We start from the raw sequence: 23,522 nt of genomic DNA, 5'->3' as shown, positions 1-23,522 counted from the left end.
GGACATGTGTCCGGAAACGCTTACTTTCCATGTTAGAGCTCATTTTATTACTTCTCTTCAAATCACATTAATCATGGAATGGAAACACACAGCAACAGAACGTACCAGTCTGACTTCAAACACTTTGTTACAGGAAATGTAGAAAATGTCCTCCGTTAGCGAGGATACATGCATCCACCCTCCGTCGCATGGAATCCCTGACGCAGCCCTGGAGAATGGCGTATTGTATCACAGTTGTCCACAATACGAGCACGAAGAGTCTCTATATTTGGTACCGGGGTTGCGTGGACAAGAGCTTTCAAATGGCCCCATAAATGAAAGTCAAGAGGGTTGAGGTCAGGAGAGCGTGGAGGCCATGGAATTGGTCCGTCTCTACCAATCCATCGGTCACCGAATCTGTTGTTGAGAAGCGTACGAACACTTCGACTGAAATGAGCAGGAGCTCCATCGTGCATGAATCACATGTTGTGTCGTACTTGTAAAGGCACATGTTCTAGCAGCACAGGTAGAGTACCCCGTATGAAATCATGATAACGTGCTCTATTGAGCGTAGGTGGAAGAACATGGGGCCGAATCAAGACATCACCAACAATGCCTGCCCAAACGTTCACAGAAAATCTGTGTTGATGTCGTGATTGCACAATTGCGTGCGGATTCTCGTCAGCCCACACATGTTGACTGTGAAAATTTACAATTTGATCACGTTGGAATGTAGCCTCATCCGTAAGGAGAACATTTGCACTGAAATGAGGACTGACACATTGTTGGATGAACCATTCGCTGAAGTGTACCCGTGGAGGCCAATCAGTTGCTGATATGCCTGCACACGCTGTACATGGTACGGAAACAACTGGTTCTCCCGTAGCACTCTCCATACAGTGACGTGGTCAACGTTACCTTGTACAGCAGCAACTTCTCTGACGCTGACATTAGGGTTATCGTCAACTGCACGAAGAATCGCCTCGTCCATTGCAGGTGTCCTTGTCGTTCCAGGTCTTCCCCAGTCGCGAGTCATGGGCTGGAATGTTCCGTGCTCCCTGACGTCGATCAGTTGCTTCGAACGTCTTCCTGTCGGGACACCTTCGTTCTGGAAATCTGTCTCGATACAAACGTACCGCGCCACGGCTATTGCCCTGTGCTAATCCATACATCAAATGGGCATCTGCCAACTCCGCATTTGTAAACATTGCACTGACTGCAAAACCACGTTCGTGATGAACACTAACCTGTTGATGCTACGTACTGATGTGCTTGATGCTATTACTGAAGAGCAATGAGTCTCATGTCAACACAAGCACCGAAGTCAACATTACTTTCCTTCAATTGGGCCAACTGGCGGTGAATCGAGGAAGTACAGTACATACTGACGAAACTAAAATGAGCTCTAACATGGAAATTAAGCGTTTCCGGACACATGTCCACCTAACATCTTTTCCTTATTTGTGTGTGAGTAATTTTTCCTGAAAGTTTGGCCGTACCTTTCTGTAACACCCTGTATATTCGCATGGCTACACCAGTTTCTTTGGCTCTTCAGTGTGTTTTACATGTGATGAGACCCTGAGCAGTGTGGAGAGCGCTGATGTTAACAGCGTGTCTTGGCTCGCGCTGTGCAGGGCGACGTACTGGCTGGTGGGAGCGGCGCCCGCCTGGTTCCACGCGAGCAACGTGCTGCTGCACGCGGCCGCATCGCTGCTGTTCGCGCGAGCCTGCTGTGCCGTCGCGGGACTGGCGCCCGCCTTCGCCGCCCTCGCCGGCGTTATCTTCGCTGCGCACCCCGTGCACACGGAAGCGGTGAGTCCGAAACGTGAATGCCCTACTTTGCTTTCTGGTGCGTCAGCTCATGGTCTGCTCTACTTGAACTCGTAGCTGGTAGAAACCGGTAGAGACCGCCTTCAAATGTCGGCCTACGTACTAACGTTTTGCAGCTTCTTGATGTTCATGCTCTACGATGAACCCGTACTCTCGCAACACGATCTGAGAAACGATCAAAATTTGCTAATATGAGGAACATTCAATAATTGAGGAGAAAAGTCGATGTAGGTAAAGAATTTTTACAAAATGAGGCTTTTATTCAAACTTCCTCGCAGACTGAAACTGCGTGCCGGACCGAGACTCGAACTCGGGACCATTGCCTTTCGCGGGCAAGTGCTCCACCATCTGAGCTATCCAAGCACGACTTACGCCACGTCCTCACAGCTTCACTTCTGCTAGTACCTCGTCTCCTACTTTCTGAAATATACAGAAGTTCTCCTGTGAACCTTGCAGAACTAGCACTCCTGAAATAAAGGATATTGCGGAAACATGGATTAGCCACAGCCTGGGGGATGTTTCCAGAATGAGATTTACGCTCTGCAGCGGAGTGTGCGCTGATATGAAACTTCCTGACGGATTAAAACTGTGTGCCGCACCGAGACTCGAACTCGGGACCATTCGAGTCTCGGTCTGGCAAACAGTTTTAATCTGCCAAGAAGTTTCATATCAGTGCACACTCCGCCGCAGAGTGAAAATCTCTTTCTGGAGACTTTTATTACTTTTCAACACAATAGAAAGCAATGTTAATACACAGAGCTTAACTATGAACTTGTTTCAATATACCTGAGGTAACGAAGGCTTTGTCTTGTTGTTTGAGCCATTTTCCCACAAATTATTTGACCAGGCCTTTGTTACTGAACTTAATGCCCCCTTGGACCAAACAAATGAAAATGCGAGGGAACGACATCTGGGTGGTAAGAGGGCGAGCATTGTCGCGTATCAGTACCAAGAATTTCCTTTGAGATCCGAGATGTTTTCCTCTCATATCTGGCTTCACTTAGCTCATCATGCGTCTGAGTAATAGGCGTCGTTTATTGTGCGCTAAAAAGATCGTCAACATCACTATTCCCGCTGCTGTTTGCGCTCTGAATCTCTTTCGACCAGATAAGATGGTGTACTTCCGTTACACGCTTTATCTTTTGGACTCTGGTTGAAAGTGGCGAACCCAAGTTTCATGCCTGTAAAACCTTATTTAGGGAAGGATTACTTCCCCTTTCGTAGCGTTCTTTGACGTCTGTACTCACTTTAAGTCTTACCTCCTTGCCGGCCGGAATGGCCGAGCGGTTCTAGGCGCTACAGTCTGGGATCGCGCGACTGCTACGGTGGCAGGTTCGAATCCTGCCTCGGGCATGGATGTGTGTGATGTCCTTAGGTTAGTTAGGTTTAAGTAGTTCTAAGTTCTAGGGGACTGATGACCTCAGAAGTTAAGTCCCATAGTGCTCAGAGCCATTTGAACCATTTCTTACCTCCCTGCCGCGTGGTGTAGCCGCGTGGTCTCAGGCGCCTTGTCACGGTACGCGCGGCTCCCCCCGCCGAAGGTCCGAGTCCTCCTCTGGGCATGGGGGTGTATGTTGTCTTTAGCGTAATTTAATGTAAGTTAGCTTAAGTAGTGGGTAAGTCTAGGGAGTCTCATATCCGTGGTCTAGGGATAGCGTCTTTGATTCATAATGAAAACGTCTTCGGTCCCGGGTTCGATCTCCACCACTGCCTAAATTTCGATAAATAATCAGCATTGATGGCCGAAGCCTTCCGGCATAAGAAGTCAGCCTCGTTCTGCCAACGGCCTTGTTAAAGAGGGCGGAGGAGCGGATAGAGGTTCAGGGCACTCTCTTGTCCTAGGGGTGGGAAATTGCCCCTAAAGGCAATAATCAACGACGTGAGGATGCAGAAGGCAATGGAAACCACTGCATTAAAGACACGTAACGTGTATCCACAGGACATGTGGCCTGTAATTGAAGAAGTGTCATGATGATCTCTCCATTGGCCAAAGATTCCGGAATAGTCCCCCATTCGGATCTCCGGGAGGGGACTGCCAAGGGGGAGGTTACCATGAGAAAAAGATTGAATAATCAACGAAAGGATAACGTTCTACGAGTCGGGGCGTGGAATGTTAGAAGCTTGAACGTGGTAGGGAAACTAGAAAATCTGAAAAGGGAAACGCAAAGGCTCAATCTAGATATAGTAGGGGTCAGTGAATACAAGGATTTCTGGTCAGATGAGTATCAGGTAATATCAACAGCAGCAGAAAATGGTATAACAGGTGTAGGATTCGTTATGAATAGGAAGGTAGGGCAGAGGGTGTGTTACTGTGAACAGTTCAGTGACCGGGTTGTTCTAATCAGAATCGACAGCAGACCAACACCGACAACGATAGTTCAGGTATACATGCCGACGTCGCAAGCTGAAGATGAACAGATAGAGAAAGTGTATGAGGATATTGAAAGGGTAATGCAGTATGTAAAGGGAGACGAAAATCTAATAGTTTTGGGCGACTGGACTGCAGTTGTAGGGGAGGGAGTAGATGAAAAGGTTACAGGAGAATATGGGGTTGGGACAGGGAATGAAAGAGGAGAAAGACTAATTGAGTTCTGTAACAAGTTTCAGCTAGTAATAGCGAATACCCTGTTCAAGAATCACAAGAGGAGGAGGTATACTTGGAAAAGGCCGGAAGATACGGGAAGATTTCAATTGGATTACATCATGGTCAGACAGAGATTCCGAAATCAGATACTGGACTGTAAGGCGTACCCAGGAGCAGATATAGACTCAGATCACAATATAGTAGTGATGGAGAGTAGGCTGAAGTTCAAGACATTAGTCAGGAAGAATCAATACGCAAAGAAGTGGGATACGGAAGTACTAAGGAATGACGAGATACGTTTGAAGTTCTATAATGCTATAGATACAGCAATAAGGAATAGCGCAGTAGGCAGTACAGTTGAAGAGGAATTGACATCTCTAAAAATGGCCATCACAGAAGTTGGGAAGGAAAACATAGGTACAAAGAAGGTAGCTGCGAAGAAACCGTGGGTAACAGAAGAAATATTTCAGTTGATTGATGAAAGGAGGGAGTACAAACATGTTCCGGCAAAATCAGGAATACAGAAATACAAGTCGCTGAGGAATGAAATAAATAGGAAGTGCAGGGAAGCTAAGACGAAATGGCTGCAGGAAAAATTTGAAGACATCGAAAATGATATGATTCTCGGAAGGACAGACTCAGCATACAGGAAAGTCAAAACAACCTTTGGTGACATTAAAAGCAACGGTGGTAACATTAAGAGTGCAACGGGAATTCCACTGTTAAATGTAGAGGAGAGAGCAGATAGGTGGAAAGAATACTTTGAAAGCCTCTATGAGCGTGAAGATTTGCCTGATGTGATAGAAAAAGAAACAGGAGTCGATTTAGAAGAGACAGGGGATCCGGTATTAGAATCGGAATGTAAAAGAGCTTTGGAGGACTTACGGTCAAATAAGGCAGAAGGGATTGATAACATTCCATCAGAATTTCTAAAATCATTGGGAGAAGTGGCAACAAAACGACTATTCACGTTGGTGTGTAGAATATATGAGTCTGGCGATATACCATCTGACTTTAGGAAAAGCATCATCCACACAATTCCGAAGATGGCAAGAGCTGACAAGTGCGAGAATTATCGCACAATCAGCTTAACAGCTCATGCATCGAAGCTGCTTACAAGAATAATATACAGAAGAATGGAAAAGAAAATTGAGAATGCGCTAGGTGACGATCAGTTTGGCTTTAGGAAAAGTAAAGGGACGAGGGAGGCAATTCTGACGTTACGGCTAATAATGGAAGCAGGGCTAAAGAAAAATCAAGACACGTTCATAGGATTTGTCGACCTGTAAAAAGCGTTCGACAATATAAAATGGTGCAAGCTGTTCGAGATTCTGAAAAAAGTAGGGGTAAGCTATAGGGAGAGACGGGTTATATACAATATGTACAACAACCAAGAGGGAATAATAAGAGTGGACGATCAAGAACGAAGTGCTCGTATTAAGAACGTTGTAAGACAATGCTGTAGCCTTTCGCCCCTACTCTTCAATCTGTACATCGAGGAAGCAATGATGGAAATAAAAGAAATGTTCAGGAGTGGAATTAAAATACAAGGTGAAAGGATATCAATGATACGATTCGCTGATGACATTGCTATCCTGAGTGAAAGTGAAGAAAAATTAAATGATCTGCTGAACGGAATGAACAGTCTAATGAGTACACAGTATGGTTTGAGAGTAAATCGGAGAAAGACGAAGGTAATGAGAAGTAGTAGAAATGAGAACAGCGAGAAACTTAACATCAGGATTGATGGTCACGAAGTCAATGAAGTTAAGGAATTCTGCTACCTAGGCAGTAAAATAACCAATGACGGACGGAGCAAGGAGGACATCAAAAGCAGACTTGCTATGGCAAAAAAGGCATTTCTGGCCTAGAGAAGTCTACTAATATCAAATACCGGCCTTAATTTGAGGAAGAAATTTCTGAGGATGTACGTCTGGAGTACAGCATTGTATGGTAGTTAAACATGGACTGTGGTAAATCCGGAACAGAAGAGAATCGAAGCATTTGTGATGTGGTGCTAGAGACGAATGTTGAAAATTGGGTGGACTGATAAGGTAAGGAATGAGGAGGTTCTACGCAGAATCGGAGAGGAAAGGAATATGTGGAAAACACTGTTAAGGAGAAGGGACAGGATGATAGGACATCTGCTAAGACATGAGGGAATGACTTCCATGGTACTAGAGGGAGCTGTAGAGGGCAAAAACTGTAGAGGAAGACAGAGATTGGAATACGTCAAGCAAATAATTGAGGGCGTAGGCTGCAAGTGCTACTCTGAGATGAAGAGGTTAGCACAGGAAAGGAATTCGTGGCGGGCCGCATCAAACCAGTCAGTAGACTGATGACCAAAAAAAAAAAAAAAAGTCTAGGGACCGATGACCTCTGCAGTTTGGCCGCATAAGACCTCGCCACAAATTTCAAAATTTTCTTACTCCCTTGTGTTGTCGCGTTAACTCTTTCGGAACGCATTTTAAACTTTTATTGTTGTAACTGAGCTTGTTACTGATAGGACTTCGTAGCCAAATTGTTAGTGATAAAGTTGTGAACTTACTGCAACTGTTTTTGATATATATGTTCAACTGTAACACATCAGTATTCACGAATACTGTCGTCAGTCCGCGTTTCTAGTGAAGGAGTTGACACTTTGACTGTCTTGCCAGCGCATTGTTCGCCAGTCACTTAGGTTCGACCGTTTTTAAATCGTAGCGACTTAAAAATAATTCAGCGGTCCAAACAACTCTCATCAAACTGCAAAATCATTGGAGAAATGAATATTGCTGGTTTCTCGCGTTCAGAAATCATAAAACGGATCACTGAACGTTATTCAACTAACGTGAAAGCTTGAAGTGGACACGTCATCATTAAAAGCAGTATTGAGGCTATAAGAAAAACAGTTTCTATCCGTCAGCTGTTTTCAGCTCATCCCAGTGATGCCAATCTAAAGTCATGACAGTAAAATCTCTTCCTATAAACCCTTTCAGTACTACATCAGTTTCTCTCTAACTACTCGTGCAAGATGTGGTGGTGCTATTTAAATTATCGCTTGGAAAACAACAAACTTTGACTGTGAAACTTCTTTAACTTCCATATTCCTAGATTTCAAGAAAGCATTTGACACGGTGTCCCACTGCAGACTGTTAAAGAATGTCCGAGCATGCGGAGTAACTTTCCAGATATTTGAGTGGCTCGAAGACTTTTACGCAACAGAAAACAATTACGTTGTTTCTGACAGCGAGGGCTGGAGACAAGACTATCGTCAAGAGTGCACCAGGGAAGTGTTACAGGACCGCTCATTTTGTCCATATATTGCACATAAACAGCTTGTCGGAAAGGGTGAGAGGGAATCCCCAGCTGCTTGCTGATGACGCTGTTGTCTACTGGAGAGTATCGTCGTTGACCAACTGTAGAAGGATATACGACCACATTGAGAGAATTTGTATTGGGTGTAACGAAAGACATCTTGCTCTAAGTGTAGCCAAATGTAAGTTAATGCAGATGAGTAAAGCAAAAAGTATTGTTACAATCTTGAAATATTATTGGAGTCTTGCTTCACACAGATATAACGAAGCAATGCTATATCAAAAGGAACGAGCACGTAGAACGATAGTAAAGAAAGCGTTTATAACACTAATGCAGCCAGTTCTTGAGTACTGCCCATTCTTGTTTGGGATCGTAATCAGATCATATTAAAGAAAGATATCGGAGCAATTCAGTCTCGTGCTATCAGATTTGTATTCGTAGGTTCGACCAACATGCAAGTACTACTGAGATGCTTCGTGGTCATATGGAAAACTGTGGAGGCAAGACAATGTTATTTTCACGAAGAACTGCTACGAAATTTTAGAGAAGCGGCATTCGCAGATGACTGCCGAACTATTCTACTGCCACGACTATATATTTCCCTTAATAGCCGCGACGATAAACGAAGTTAGAGCGTATACAGAGGAATACAGATGGGCGTCGTTCCCTTGTTCCATTTTAGAGTAGAAAAGAAAAGGAAATCGTAATTTTTGAAAGCACATTTATAGAGAATAAAACAGCGATCGTAATTGAATATTTTAAATTTGAAATTGAAATAGTCTTAATCGAAATAGAACAATTATAAAAATTGTAACCCGCTTGGGTCAAATAGCAATATCTTCTGACCATATGTACTGAAATGTGAGTATAAAATTGTTTCAGAGAGAATTCTAAGACTAAGAGTTGATGAAGGATAGATAAAATATGACCCAAATTAAAATACGTTGTAGCTCTGACAGCAAGCGGTGGTGCTAAACGGAGCGGTATCGTCGATGTACGGACGTCAATGGCTGCTTATAGTCGAGGGGCTACGGGTTAAGTACTGGATGCTCCGCTCACCGCTTATCACATTATAACGGTAACAGCCAATCAGGCATACAGTACGTAAATAGCGTTATCAAATTAACGTACACTTAAAACAGTTGTACAAGTATTAAAAAAGGAAGTTGCGCAACATCACAGACATAGTTGCTATATAAAGGAATTTCTCAGACTACATTTAAATAGATACAGGAGTATAACTAAATGTGTAGAATGTATGAGACTGGCGACATACCATATGACGTTCGGAAAAATATCATCCATATAATTCCTAACACTGTAAGAGCTGGAAAGTGCTATAACTATCGCACAGTCAGCTTTACAGTTCACTTATCCAAGCTACTCACAGAAATAATATACCGAAGAATGGTAAAGAAAATTGAAGATGAATTAGATGACCATCAGTTGGGCTTTAGGAAAGGTGAAATCATCAGTGAGGCAATTCTGACTTTGCGGTTGACAATTTAAGCAAGACTGTAGCAAAATCAAGACACGTTCGTCGCATGTTTCGACCTAAAAAAGGGTTAGAAAATGCAAAGTGGTGCAAGATGTTCGAAACTCTGAGAAAAATAGTGGTAAGATATAGAAAGACGTGTATATACAATACTTAGAAGAGTTGAGAGGGAATAATAAGAGTGGTCGACCAAATATTTAGTGCCCGAATTAAAAAGGGTATGTAGTCTTTCGCCTCTGCTGTTCAGTCTGTACATTGAAGAAACAATGATGGAAATAAAAGATAGGTTCAGGAGTGGAGTTAAAATTCAGGGAGAAAAGACATCAGTGATACGATTCACTGATGACGTTGCTATCCTGAGTGAATGTGAAGAAGAATTACATGATTTGTCGAATGGAATGAAGAGCCTGATTAGTACAGAACATGGATTAAGAGTAAATCGAAGAAAGGCGAAAGTAATGCGAAGTAGCAGAAGTGAGAACAGCGAGAAACTTGATATCAGCATTGACGGTCATGAAGTAGATGAAGTTAAGGCAGAAAAGTAATCGATGACGGAAAGAAGCAAGGATGGTATCAAAACCAGCCCAGCAGTGGAAAAAAGGGCATTCCTGGCCAACCGAAGTCTGCTAGTATCAAACACAGGCAGTAATTTGAGGAAGAAATTTTTGAGAATGTATGATTGGAGCGCAGCACAGTATGGTAGTGAGACATGGGCTGTGGGAAAATCGGAAGAGAAGAGAATCGAAGGTTTTGAGATGTGGTGTTACAGACGAATGTCGAAAATTAGATGGACAGATAAGGTAAGGAATAAGGAGGTTCTGTGCAGAATCAGAGAGGAAAGGAGTACACGGAAAATACTGACAAGGAGAAGGAACGGGATGACAAAACATCTGTTAAGACCTCAGGGGATGGCTTCCATTGTACTAGAAGGGGCTGTTGAGGCCAAAAACTATAGAGAAATACATCCAGCAAATAATTGAGGGCGTAGGTTGCAAGTGCTACCCTTGAGATGAAGAGGTTGGCACAAGAGAGGAATTCGTGGCGGGTCGCATCAAACCACTCAGAACACTGATGACTCGGAAAGAAAAAAAAAGTCTATGGCTCACCGTTGATGGCATGTCACAACTTAGCAAACCAATATTTTGAATTGTTGTTCAAGCTCTGTAGCTCATTACATACGTCTCGTCGTAATCTATCTAAAATTTCAATGATTAACAAAATTTCCAGTTTAATTTTCTCTGAACATAATTGTTTCCTGCAGCAAGAATTTAAGACGTATATAGCTGACGTAGAGGCATACTTTTATAGGTACTCTATAAATTTCGAATAATGTGTACATTTAAATATTTAATCGTTTATTTTATTGTGTTACATTCGTTATAGCGTCGTTTAGTATAGTTTCGTTCTATGTATAAATATTCTAAGCAGAGTACATTGATTCAACAGTGCTATAGTTCATTCAAAAATGTTCAAATGTGTGTGAAATCTTATGGGACTTAACTGCTAAGGTCATCAGTCCCTAAGCTTACACGCTACATAACCTAAATTATCCTAAGGACAAACACACACACCCGAGGGAGGACTCGAACCTCCGCCGGGAGCAGCCGCACAGTCTCAGACTGCAGCGCCTGAGACTGCTCGGCTAATCCCGCGCTGCTATAGTTCATTATGTGGGCACTGTTTGTTTGTAATATACTAGACTTGGAAGATGAGCTTCTGCATGTAATTATCTCTTTATAGTTTCCACAGGGCTAAGCTGAAACTCCTTATGAAATGTGCTTACAAGTGATCGAAAGCGTTGTCCAACCGGTGACGTTCATGGTTACACTGTAAGAATACGTTCACCGATAGGCTGTAAATCCTTCTAATGATAATCTGCCTAAAGACTGCTACAACATATCTCGATCGGAGTCCAGAGAATAGTTCAATATGTTCTTACATTTTACTTGAAAGGTAATTTCCGCGAAGAAAAATTAAAACTTATTGTTCAGTAACATTAAACTACTTCTGCTTTCTAATGGTCAGTGTGTGTTAATAATTTATATAAACTATCTTTCAGACAGACTGCTTCAAATTCTAGAAGCACATCTATTTTAGGTGAGCGGGAGCTTTTGAGCGTTGCAGCTGAGGACAGCTTGTTCAGTTCTCTGTGACACAAAGAAGGAACACAAAGGAGAGTTCGTGGGGGCTTAATTACCTCGTCTGTGTAAGGTGGAGAAGACTAATTAGAGGAACACTTAGATCAAACTCATGGAAATTTGCACAGGTTCCTCACGCAAGGAGACCCAGATATCAGTCGAATGAGATTAAATTTAGAATTACTATTACGATGATATCACTTCCATTACTACTGCTGCTGCTGTTTTGGAGAGACAGTTACAAATAATAAATAATGTCAGTAAACAGTGATGTCGAGAATATACCAAAAAATTGTGCGAAGGTAACATAGTTGTTCCTAGGAGCATCGTGACAGTAGACTGGTGAGACATAAATACGTGCTTCTACACTCACACTAATATCTAATTTATTACTAGTTCATGTTGGAAACCAACCTTGAAAATTGTGTAATTAATAACCAAGTGCATGCATAAGAAAGGACATGGCTGTAGCTTCTACCCATTAATTTTATTCTAAGACTTAAAGATGTATTTTGCAGTTTGTGTCATTGGAATACATACCAATCTGCTGTTTCTGCCACCTCGTGATTTTTGCAATTGTCCTTACATTCGTTAGTTTATTTAATTGAGTTTGCTACCGCCTCAATTAGAAATATTTTTCTGATTATTTGAAGAAACTGAATTTTTCCGCACTTTCCCGTTCTTGACTGTAAACGCGTTTACACATTCGATCAGAAGCTCTCGTATTTCATGTGACTTTGGAATGAAATTTAATGTCGATATTGTTCAGTTGAATGTTGGCAACACTTGCTCTGGATCTTTAATACTCTTCTTGTTGTAACCAGGTGATAGCCGATATTTCGACAGGAGCACACCCTGTCATTTTCATGGCACACATGTAGCGAGGAAGCGCTGTGCAAGGGATTTTAAATCATCGCTTTGCCGAGCGTTTCCAGAAAGTTAACTGAAACACACGCACACATACACTCACACTGTACACAATAGCGCCACCACACAACCAGAGATAACCGACGTCAGAAGTTATCGATAGCGAATATTAATATCCAACAGGTGAGCAGCAATGACTTAATCTTTTTTAAATAAAAAGAGGCAGGATTCCACGCAGAGTTTACGAAAAATCCTCCATATCTGCTCATAAGTTCATCGCTAATTTAATTTCATCTGGTTTCCTAATAGCACTATCGCTGCAGCTGGACGTGCATATCATAATCCACGTTTCATTGTACCCCATTGAATGACCAGTGCCAGGGCAGTGTACTGCAACAGCAGATTTTCTCCGCTGTTGTAAGCGTGCGTGACACTTATGCTCTGTACAACGATCCTCCACGGCCCTGATGGTCTGACCAGTATATCGCATTTCACAATTGCAAAGAATACGACAGACCCCCGCTTTACGCAAAGTAAGATCATTCTTATGGACTCTAAATGTGCCTTAATCTTACTTGGTGGTCGAAAAACACACTTTACATCCTAATCCCTATAAATACTAGCAATTATGTTGAAATGCTTCGTATTTAAGGCAAAAAGGTCGTAGACTTTGGTGCTACCTCGGTATTAATGTCACGCAGCTTGTGCTCGATAGATCGGTAGTCCAACGCAAGTCTGATCTATCTCTCACTATAACCACCCTGACGAAAGGTGACTTTAAGACTGGCTAGATCAGCTGACGAACATTCAGGGTCTGAGATGCTGTGGTACCTGTGAATCACCGTATGAAATACGCATTGAGGCTGAACCAGATGGTGATAACTATCTGCTTGTAGATACAAGGCGGTGTGGGTTAGCCTCCTGTACACGGCATGTTCTAACGTGCCGCAAACCTTCATACTCACCAACACTTCCAGTGAGAGAAGGCAGCCATCCTTTTGTTGCTCTATCATGAAACAAACATTCGGATAAAATGACTATATATATTTAAGTCCGCACTATCGTGACACCACACGATATATGTGTCGTCTTCATATCTAGAAGAACAGGCAGGTTTCAGTGCCGGCGATCCAAGGCACGTTCCTCGAAGTCTTTAAGAGTGTCAAAGGACACTTCCTGTTTCAGCATATTTTGCTTGTCTTGGTGGGTGAGGGCAGCATTTAGCTTGGCAGGCGTTCATCGTTCCCCCGAATCTCTTCGTCAAAGAAGCCACAAAATCGTTATCATCTAATGTATCTTTCTCGATAGCTTATCATCCTCAGTCCTTTCCGTAGCCAAGGACAGCCTTCTGTTTCCTTGCCCTTTCTCAGTTGCTTTACAGGTTAGTGGTAGCAGATATTAGGACAACGCACCTCGTGTGGGGCTATTACAACTCATCCGAATATAAAAAATTCTGGATGCAGATCACATTCCCAGTACCAAAAGACATCTGACGACTGGGAACCAATGGAAATGACCAACATTGTTCCTTAAATGCCTAGAGATAATCACCGGCCGAAGTGGCCGAGCGGTTCTAGGCGCTACAGTCTGAAACCGCGCTACCACTACGGTCGCAGGTTCGAATCCTGCCTCGGGCGTGGATGTGTCTGATGTCTGGCGATGGTTCAGAGGGCTAGTGTCCGGCCATCGTTCATACAGTTGATGGGTTGGATGGATACTACATAATTCGGCAACAAACATGTGGATAGAAAACCAAAAAAACACTGCATACATTTTCACCCAGCGTTAGGTCAGCCAACCACAACCACGTGAATGAAGTTCAAATTGTACTCATTGATTCGCACCATAGTTACAAAAGTGATATCTGATGCATTGGCAGCTAATGAATCAGTCAGCATAATTGATCTGAAAACGTGAATACAACATATGCTTAGCTGCAGAGACATATAATACTCCGTTTACAAAGTCAAAAAAATGTTTCAGATAATAATATATTTGAAAGTCTATACCATTCCTGCGAATTGGAGAAATGTAGTTTTTTACCCGAGATTTAGCTTTTGGTTAGCAACGTTATGGTATGGTTGACTAACAGACTGGTGCTAACAAGGGAACCTCCCCATCGCACCCCCCTCAGATTTAGTTATAAGTTGGCACAGTGGATAGGCCTTGAGAAACTGAACACAGATCAATCGAGAAAACAGGAAGAAGTTGTGTGGAACAATAAAAAAAAAGCAAAATATACAAACTGAGTAGTCCATGCTTAAGATAGGCAACATTAAGGACACCGCCATCTGAGTAGCGCTGTGGTTCTGTGGTTAGTGTGAGCAGCTATGGAACGAGAGGTCCTTGGTTCAAGTCTTCCCTCGAGTGAATATTTTAAATTTTTATTTTCAGACAATTATCAAAGTTCAGGCACACACACACAATCAACTTCGCTCTCCAAAGTTCCAGGACATGTTCAGATTTGCTTGGACATATGCAGGATTTGACGGTGTACACACGGAAAAATTTGAAAACGTTAAAAACATATCTTTTGACAGAGCACAGGGAAAACTGTGCGACTGTGAAACTGTTGCATTCATTTGTTGCAGTTTATGAGACAAACTCTTGTGATTTCATCAATTTTTTTGGAGTGATTATCACATCCACAAGAAAACCTAAATCGGGCAAGGTAGAAGAATCTTTTTACCCATTCGCCAAGTTTACATGTTAGGTGGGTCGACAACATATTTCTGTCATGTGTCGTATAGAATGTATCAGACGTGTTTTCCTGCGGAGGAATCGGTTGACCTATGACCTTGCGATCAAATGTTTTCGGTTCCCATTGGAGAGGCACGTCCTTTCGTCAACTAATCGCACGGTTTTGCGGTGCGGTCGCAAAACATAGACACTAAACTTATTACAGTGAACAGAGACGTCAATGAACGAACGGACAGATCATAACTTTGCGAAAATAAAAAATTAAAATTTTCACTGGAGGGAAGACTTGAAACACGGACCTCTCGTTCCACAGCTGCTCACGCTAACCACGAGACCACGGCGCTCCTGAACTCTCATTTTCCTTGATGTTGAATATCTTTGACATGGACTACTCAGTTTGCATATTTTACTTATTTTTTTCATAGTTCCACACAACTTCTTCCTGTTTTCTCGATTCATCTGTGTTCAGTTTTTCAAGGCCTATCCACTGTGCCAACTTATAACTAAATCTGAGTGGGGTGCGATGGGGAGGTTCCCTTGTAAGTAATACATCTAAACGAATTACGGCACATGTGAATGTCAGACTTTAGAAGGTTCTTCGAGACTTCACTACGTACTTCTTTAAGTACACGTAATTTAATTGGTGTAACTTTAGAGATGATACCAGTTATTCAGGTCCTCAAATCACTGATGTATTCGTACATGCTTCGGAAATTGGTATTTGGCAATTTCCAATAGAAAGAAAGGCACAGTGGTTAATATTTTCTAAGTCATGACGGAACGTAATTTAAGCACCTTTACTAAATTTCTGGAAACTAGTGATATCGAAATGCTATTGCTTCCCTGTCTTAGTGAGAAACTGCCATTTGATAGCCGGCTCAATGTGGTAAAACATGAAGTAGTTTCAGGAAAGAAAAATTGCTAGAAGAACTTGTTTTCTTAAACGAAATGAATAATTACTAAGCAAAATCACACATTAGCTTAAGTGTTGCCACTTACTTCATTATAGTATGTGAACTGGTCGCACCCGAGTCGAAACGAGTTTGTTACCCGCATCGCACAGTTCAAGACCGAGCTTTGGATAATATGATTTTGCTTAAGAAATTGGCATTCACGTTTGAACGCTTGCATCAGCTACTACCGCGATATTCACCACCAACACGCTGCTACCCCCCCCCCCCTCCAAAGTTTGTACGACAAAATAAATAAACAAAAAAATTGCCGTACTGGAAACCAACAACGGCCTATGGGTCAGTAAGAACGGAAAACTACCCAGGTCGTGTTGTTATAATTTTAATTACTATCAGTTTACCTGACATAAAGACGGGATCGGAAGATCCTAAATCATGTCAGCTTGAAATAGCTAACGGCAAAGCTACAGGTCGTCGCTGTTACCAAATCGTGTTCAAAAATGGCTCTTAGCACTATGGGACTTAACTTCCGAGGTCATCAGTCCTCTAGAACTTAGAACTACTTAAACTTAACTAACCTAAGGACATCACACACATCCGTGCTCGAAGCAGGATTCGAACCTGCGACCGTAGCGGTCGTGCGGTTCCAGATTGTAGCGCCTACAACCGCTCGGCCCCTCGGCCGGCCCAAACGGTGTTGTTTGTTTGCGAACTGTTAACATACAGATGCCCTTCTGATTAGATTCCTAATTTTCTTTTTCCTAGAACTCATTTCCCTGGCCGGCAACATTACAAAACTTCAATTGGTGACTAGCGGAATAAACTTGTTTTACTTTAGTTAGATCCACAGTGAGCTTCTTCTTACATTAGTTGGACAGCACGAAGCCAACCTAAAATAACAAACCCACTAATAGAAAAAGTACAGTGCTACGTGTCCTACGTATCATGTTCCAAGAGTGAGTCGTCGTAAAACGTTTCTCCAATCTTCTCAAACTGTGAATGGAGCTCAGTCACGCACAATGAATCTGCACCGGAGAGTTGATCGACATTCAAGGAACATCATGTACGAGAGCGTTTAAGCGGATGCTGCTGAGAGCAAACTTGGTCCAAATCCGGCAACAGAACTTGATCCTATTAAAAGTTAACAGCGTCTGCTGCGAAAGTAAACGCCGAAAACAACTTCCCGTGCAAAGAATCTTAATTAAATTTAGTTTGAAACTCTAAATATAGGCGCCGCATCTAGCTTCTTAGTCAAACATCAGTTCACGTTGGCGCCACTGAATCAGTATTAGTCAAAATGTAGGTTGCCTTTAGGAATTTTATACTGTAAATCGCTATCAAGTATAGGAATGCACATTTAAAAGCGTTCAGCTGTCTTCCGTTTTTCCTTACTATTCCTTTCTACACTGGATGAAGCTATAATCGTATCACCTCGAGTCTTTGTTATTCTCGTCATGACTGATGACCATAAATGTTAAGTCCCATAGTGTTCAGAGCCAGCCATTCTCGTCACCTCTTCTTATCACCTAAAGTCATAGGAACTTGAATATGTAGACTGTACCACATCAGTTTTTCAAATTAAAATTTAAATACTTATATTTTTATATGATTAAACAAATCTCACACTAGGACAACTAGCACATCATCACCTCCGTACTGACGTCAAGGCGCAGTTGCGCTATGGCTTCACAACAGACGATCCGTGAATATACCTAATCGTAGTTGTACTCAGTATCTTCGTCGTGTCATGCTGTTTTTACCTTTGTTGTCTATTTAATGGCCAAGAAACTTTTAAATATCCAAAATTCTTACAGGTCAGTTGGGCTCCAATTATGACCTTGTAGTGCTTCGCTAGCGCACTCCTGTGGCTAACTCTCTTCAAGTATATTGATGAATAACCATGACACTTAACTACCATGACAACGGTTAAAATAATGGTACCAATTTTAGTTAGCTGATTCAAGACTGTTGAAAAATACAAAACGACAAAGTTTCTAGGGCATGTGTAAATTAATAATTGATGTGTATGGTAACATGCTGGTAATTAACATATTATGACACTTTTTTGCACAGAAAGATTTCCATAAATACAAATAGTGTTTCGTCCACAGCTCCGTTAGTAGAAAAACAACGAGAATTTTATATTCGCGATGAAAAATCATTTGAAGCTGGGAGACCAAAATATTTTCAAATTTTATTGGTAGACGGCCATTGTGGTATGATGCGCCAGGTTCCGTACTTGCCGCGATTCGACACAAGACGCCGATCGATCTGGGATTCCATTAGTCGTAACGCAGTAGTTACGCCTATTTAAGTGGAAGACACTCCATCACCGGTGCTATAGTCTTGATCTCCCCATACGTGTTATCACGGCTTCGGTCCCTTAGAAAAGATCTCGAATGATCGGCGGTTCCTGTCGGGCGAGGGTGTGAAGCAAGCAGTTACAGACTTCTCCAAGCAGCAGGTGACGCTGTTGTACCAAACTGGTATAATCAACGTGGTGCGTGGGTGGGATAATGCCTCAGAGCTCATGGCGTTTTTGCCTGAATGGTACATCGAATCTGGACTGTACGGCCTTGGAACGGAAACTTTTTGATCGTCCCTTATAATTCCTGTAGTCGCTAATATTTGAACTGTTTAGGAGCTGGGGGGCGGGGCCGGGTGGGGGGGGGGGGGAGTGACATGGTGGTGAGGGTGCGTTTGGAGGTCAGATTTGGAGATTGTCTTTAATAATTCGAAATGCATGGTCTCTAGCGAAAACGCATCCCCTCCCAAAAGCAAATCACATTAAATTTCAGATTAAAATGGTCCTATTCATTTTTTTCTCTATGACTAGTAGGTTGTGCGAACAGAGCAAGAGATTTCTGAAAATCTCCTGCGAAGTGTATATGCTGCAGCTTATATTGTTTTCCTGGGCCAATTTGAGGTATTTTTTCGCTTTTGTAGTCCACTAGTGTTGCTCTAGACGTTGTCTATACCACAGCTTTTTTATTTTTTATTTGTTTGCGGGCAGAAACAACTGAGGTCATAAGAGCCAGTGTCATAACCTTAGAACACTAATAGGTAAAAGAATATAAAAGCGACTACACGTGAAGCCCAATCAACGGAAGGAAAGAGAGCTAAAAACGAGGGCTTCGACTTGAAGAAAGGTCCATAAAATACGCCGTAGAGACAGTGGATGTTCCGAAACAAAGATAAAATGTCCATCACCATATTGTTACGACGGATAAAAAGTACGACGCGGGGGATAACTCAGACGGCATAAATACACTGGAACGCAAGCAGTTAAAAAAGGGACACTCAGTCAGGAAATAGTGAACGTCAAATTTTGATGTCAAAGAGCACAAAATGGTGGGGGATCATACTTAACAAATGGCAAAGGCTATAGAGGCAGTGCCCAATACGCAAACAAGCTAAAATGAACCCGCAATGAGAGGACCGAGATGAGGTCGGCCAAGCCGCTGGGAGAGGTTTAATTCCCCGGAACTTGTTCCCGTGAAGAGAAGACTAATGGTGATGCCAAAGTGCACCACCTGCCGACAGCAGGCAACATCATTGTCGTACATTGTAAACATTTATCGTTTACACCATGTATTTGTATTTGTGGTCGGAGAGATTAGGACTTTAACACTGGACATCAGTGCGATATCTAATGATTCAGAACTGTACTCCGACACATCTCTTCTCCTTGCAGCACAAATACTACCGACGAAAATTTATCACGTCCCCATGACTGAATGGTTACCAGCTAGTCAGGCGCAGCTGTACAACAGTGGCTTAGCCATCTCGGTTATGATGACCAGTAGTTGGAAATGAAAAATATATAAACGATTGAAAGAGAACAACGCGACGCCTCACGAGCCACAAGCTGAAATGTTGAGCGCGTTTAGGAACAGCAGCACAATGTCGCTGGAAGCTGTCACTGCCAGAGATCTCGTCAGCGTGTGGGACGCGAGAGGAGCAGAGGCGCTGGTAACAAGCGATAGACACCTGTCTCCCTCTTGACAGGCGACTCTGGAGAGTCCGGCGGCATCGACCCGTCGTGGTCGAAGTGGAGGCTGCGTCGAACGCCATGGCCGCTTTGACTGAATCTAGGCCAGCGGTGTCATTTGCAAACCTAATAAGACTGACGTTTATATGCGGAGGCTGACAGAAGTATTCGAAACTTACAGTACTCTACATTGTACGTATTATAAAAAAATTCGATATTTATTTAGTAGTGTTGAATTTAAAAACGTATAACCGTTACCATTTTGTGCCTCAGGAACAATAAACAAGTAACATTTTTTTTCTCGATCAGTTTCGGTGTTACAACAGTTACGTGTAGGACATAGTGGAAAATTCCCACTTCAGCCCCTGTGCTTTCATTGCTTTCATTAAGTTCAGTCAGGTATAGGGGTATAAAAGTAGCTTTCACAACTACGGTTGTATTGCAGGTGAGATCCAAGCAAAAGTGATGTCCTCTCTCATTACGCAACCATCAACTCTTAAGTGTACTGCGCTACCTTCATGAAACTGAAGAAACGACTTCAGCGTGTTCGTCGCCACAAAAAAGGAAATGAACTTTTCCTGCTCCCCGCCAAACCAAGGTCGCGCACAAGTCTGCGCACCACAGACAGAGGCTCATAGAACTTCCTTAGACTGTTCCTCCTCATTCACGCTACAGCCCAGATCTCAGATCTCCCGACAACTATCTGTTTGGCCCAGTGAAGGATGCAGTCTGCGGGAAGCAGTACGAAGGAGATGGGGAGGTTATTGATGCGGCAAGATTTCGCTCCCACGTCGACGAGTAGGATGGCTCCATGCGGGCATACAGGCTCTCCCAGTGAAATGGTGTAAGACCGTCACATTGAAAGAGAACTATTTTGAAAAATAGGGTTTTGTAGCCAAAAGAGTGGAGAATAATGTGTGGGAATTCTGAATGAAATCAATGCTTTGATGTTTAAATCTAGTGACCGAGTTAAGATCACATCAAGGAATGTTCACTAGAGTCATTTTCAAATGTTTTTGTTGTTGTTAGCCATAAGGCCACTCCCCCCCCCCCCCCATGAACCATGGACCTTGCCGTTGGTGGGGAGGCTTGCGTGCCTCAGCGATACAGATGGCCGTACCGTAGGTGCAACCACAACGGAGGGGTATCTGTTGAGAGGACAGAGAAACATACGGTTCCGGAAGAGGGGCAGCAGCCTTTTCAGTAGTTGCAGGGGCAACAGTCTGGATGATTGACTGATCTGGCCTTGTAACATTAACCAAAACGGCCTTGCTGTGCTGGTACTGCGAACGGCTGAAAGCAAGGGGAAACTACAGCCGCAATTTTTCCCGAGGACATGCAGCTTTACTGTATGATTAAATGATGATGGTGTCCTCTTGGGTAAAATATTCCGGAGGTAAAATAGTCCCCCATTCGGATCTCCGGGCGGGAACTACTCAGGAGGACGTCGTTGTCAGGAGAAAGAAAACTGGCGTTCTACGGATCGGAGCGTGGAATGTCAGATCCCTTAATCGGGCAGGTAGGTTAGAAAATTTAAAAAAGGAAATGGATAGGTTAAAGTTAGATATAGTGGGAATTAGTGAAGTTCGGTGGCAGGAGGAACAAGACTTTTGGTCAGGTGATTACAGGGTTATAAATACAAAATCAAATAGAGGTAATGCAGGAGTAGGTTTAATAATGAATAAAAAAATAGGAGTGAGGGTTAGCTACTACAAACAGCACAGTGAACGCATTATTGTGGCCAAGATAGACACAAAGCCCATGCCTACAACAGTAGTACAAGTTTATATGCGAACTAGCTCTGCAGATGATGAAGAAATTGATGAAATGTATGACGAGATAAAAGAAATTATTCAGGTAGTGAAGGGAGACGAAAATTTAATAGCCATGGGTGACTGGAATTCGTCAATAGGAAAAGGGAGAGAAGGAAACATAGTAGGTGAATATGGATTGGAGGGAAGAAATGAAAGAGGAAGCCGCCTTGTAGACTTTTGCACAGAGCATAACTTAATCATAGCTAACACTTGGTTCAAGAATCATAAAAGAAGGTTGTATACCTGGAAGAATCCTGGAGATACTAAAAGGTATCAGATAGATTATATAATGGTAAGACAGAGATTTAGGAACCAGGTTTTAAATTGTAAGACATTTCCAGGGGCAGATATGGATTCTGACCACAATCTCTTGGTTAGGATCTGCAGATTGAAACTGAAGAAACTGCAAAAAGGTGGGAATTTAAGGAGATGGGACCTGGATAAACTGAAAGAACGAGAGGTTGTAGAGAGTTTCAGGGAGAGCATAAGGGAACAATTGACAGGAGGGATGAAGGGATGAAGTAGTGAAAGCAGCAGACGATCAAGTAGGTAAAAAGACGAGGGCTAATAGAAATCCTTGGGTAACAGAAGAAATATTGAATGTAATTGATTAAAGGAGAAAATATAAAAATGCAGTAAATGAAGCAGGCAAAAAGGGAATACAAAAGTCTCAAAAGTGAGATCGACAGGAAGTGCAAAATGGCTAAGCAGGGATGGCTAGAGGACAAATGTAAGGATGTAGAGGCTTGTCTGACTAGGGGTAAGATAGATACTGCCTACAGGAAAATTAAAGAGACCTTTGGAGAGAAGAGAACCACTTGTATGAATATCAAGAGCTCAGATGGCAACCCAGTTCTAAGCAAAGAAGGGAAGGCAGAAAGGTGGAAGGAGTATATAGAGGGTCTATACAAGGGCGATGTACTTGAGGACAGTGTTATGGAAATGGAAGGGGATGTAGATGATGATGAAATGGGAGATACGATACTGCGTGAAGAGTTTGACAGAGCACTGAAAGACCTGAGTCGAAACAAGGCCCCGGGAGTAGACAACATTCCATTAGAACTACTGACGGCCTTGGGAGAGCCAGTCCTGACAAAACTCTACCATCTGGTGAGCAAGATGTATGAGACAGGTGAAATACCCTCAGACTTCAAGAAGAATATTATAATTCCAATCCCAAAGAAAGCAGGTGTTGACAGATGTGAATATTACCGAACTATCAGTTTAATAAGTCACAGCTGCAAAATACTAACACGATGAATGGAAAAACTGGTAGAAGCGGACTTCGGGGAAGATCAGTTTGAATTCCGTAGAAATGTTGGAACACGTGAGGCAATACTAACCTTACGACTTATCTTAGAAGAAAGATTAAGAAAAGGCAAACCTACATTTCTAGCATTTGTAGACTTAGAGAAAGCTTTTGACAATGTTAACTGGAATACTCTCTTTCACATTCTAAAGGTGGCAGGGGTAAAATACAGGGAGCGAAAGGCTATTTACAATTTGTACAGAAACCAGATGGCAGTTATAAGAGTCGAGGGGCATGAAAGGGAAGCAGTGGTTGGGAAAGGAGTGAGACAGGGCTGTAGCCTCTCCCCGATGTTATTCAATCTGTATATTGAGTAAGCAGTAAAGGAAACAAAAGAAAAATTCGGAGTAGGTATTAAAATTCGTGGAGAAGAAGTAAAAACTTTGAGGTTCGCCGATGACATTGTAATTCTGTCAGAGACAGCAAAGGACTTGGAAGAGCAGTTGAACGGAATGGACAGTTTCTTGAAAGGAGGATATAAGATGAACATCAACAAAAGCAAAACGAGGATAATGGAATGTAGTCAAATTAAATCGGGTGATGCTGAGGGAATTAGATTAGGAAATGAGACACTTAAAGTAGTAAAGGAGTTTTGCTATTTAGGGAG

At 42.5% G+C, this 23,522-nt stretch overlaps 1 protein-coding gene across 1 annotated transcript in view; it reads left to right on the top strand.

The window, feature by feature from the left end:
* Positions 1 to 23,522, top strand: part of LOC124805635 (protein O-mannosyl-transferase TMTC1-like) — a 654,220-nt gene that overhangs the window by 299,770 nt on the left and 330,928 nt on the right. The window contains exon 4 of the mRNA XM_047266203.1: positions 1,614 to 1,791. Within this exon, the coding sequence (XP_047122159.1) occupies positions 1,614 to 1,791 (178 nt within the window). The remainder of the gene's footprint in view (positions 1 to 1,613; positions 1,792 to 23,522) is intronic.

The sequence above is a fragment of the Schistocerca piceifrons genome, chromosome 7, assembly GCF_021461385.2.
Source record: "Schistocerca piceifrons isolate TAMUIC-IGC-003096 chromosome 7, iqSchPice1.1, whole genome shotgun sequence".
Lineage (NCBI taxonomy): Eukaryota > Metazoa > Arthropoda > Insecta > Orthoptera > Acrididae > Schistocerca > Schistocerca piceifrons.
The sequence above is the reverse complement of the archived record's forward strand: the minus strand, read 5'-3'. Positions and strand labels throughout refer to the sequence as shown.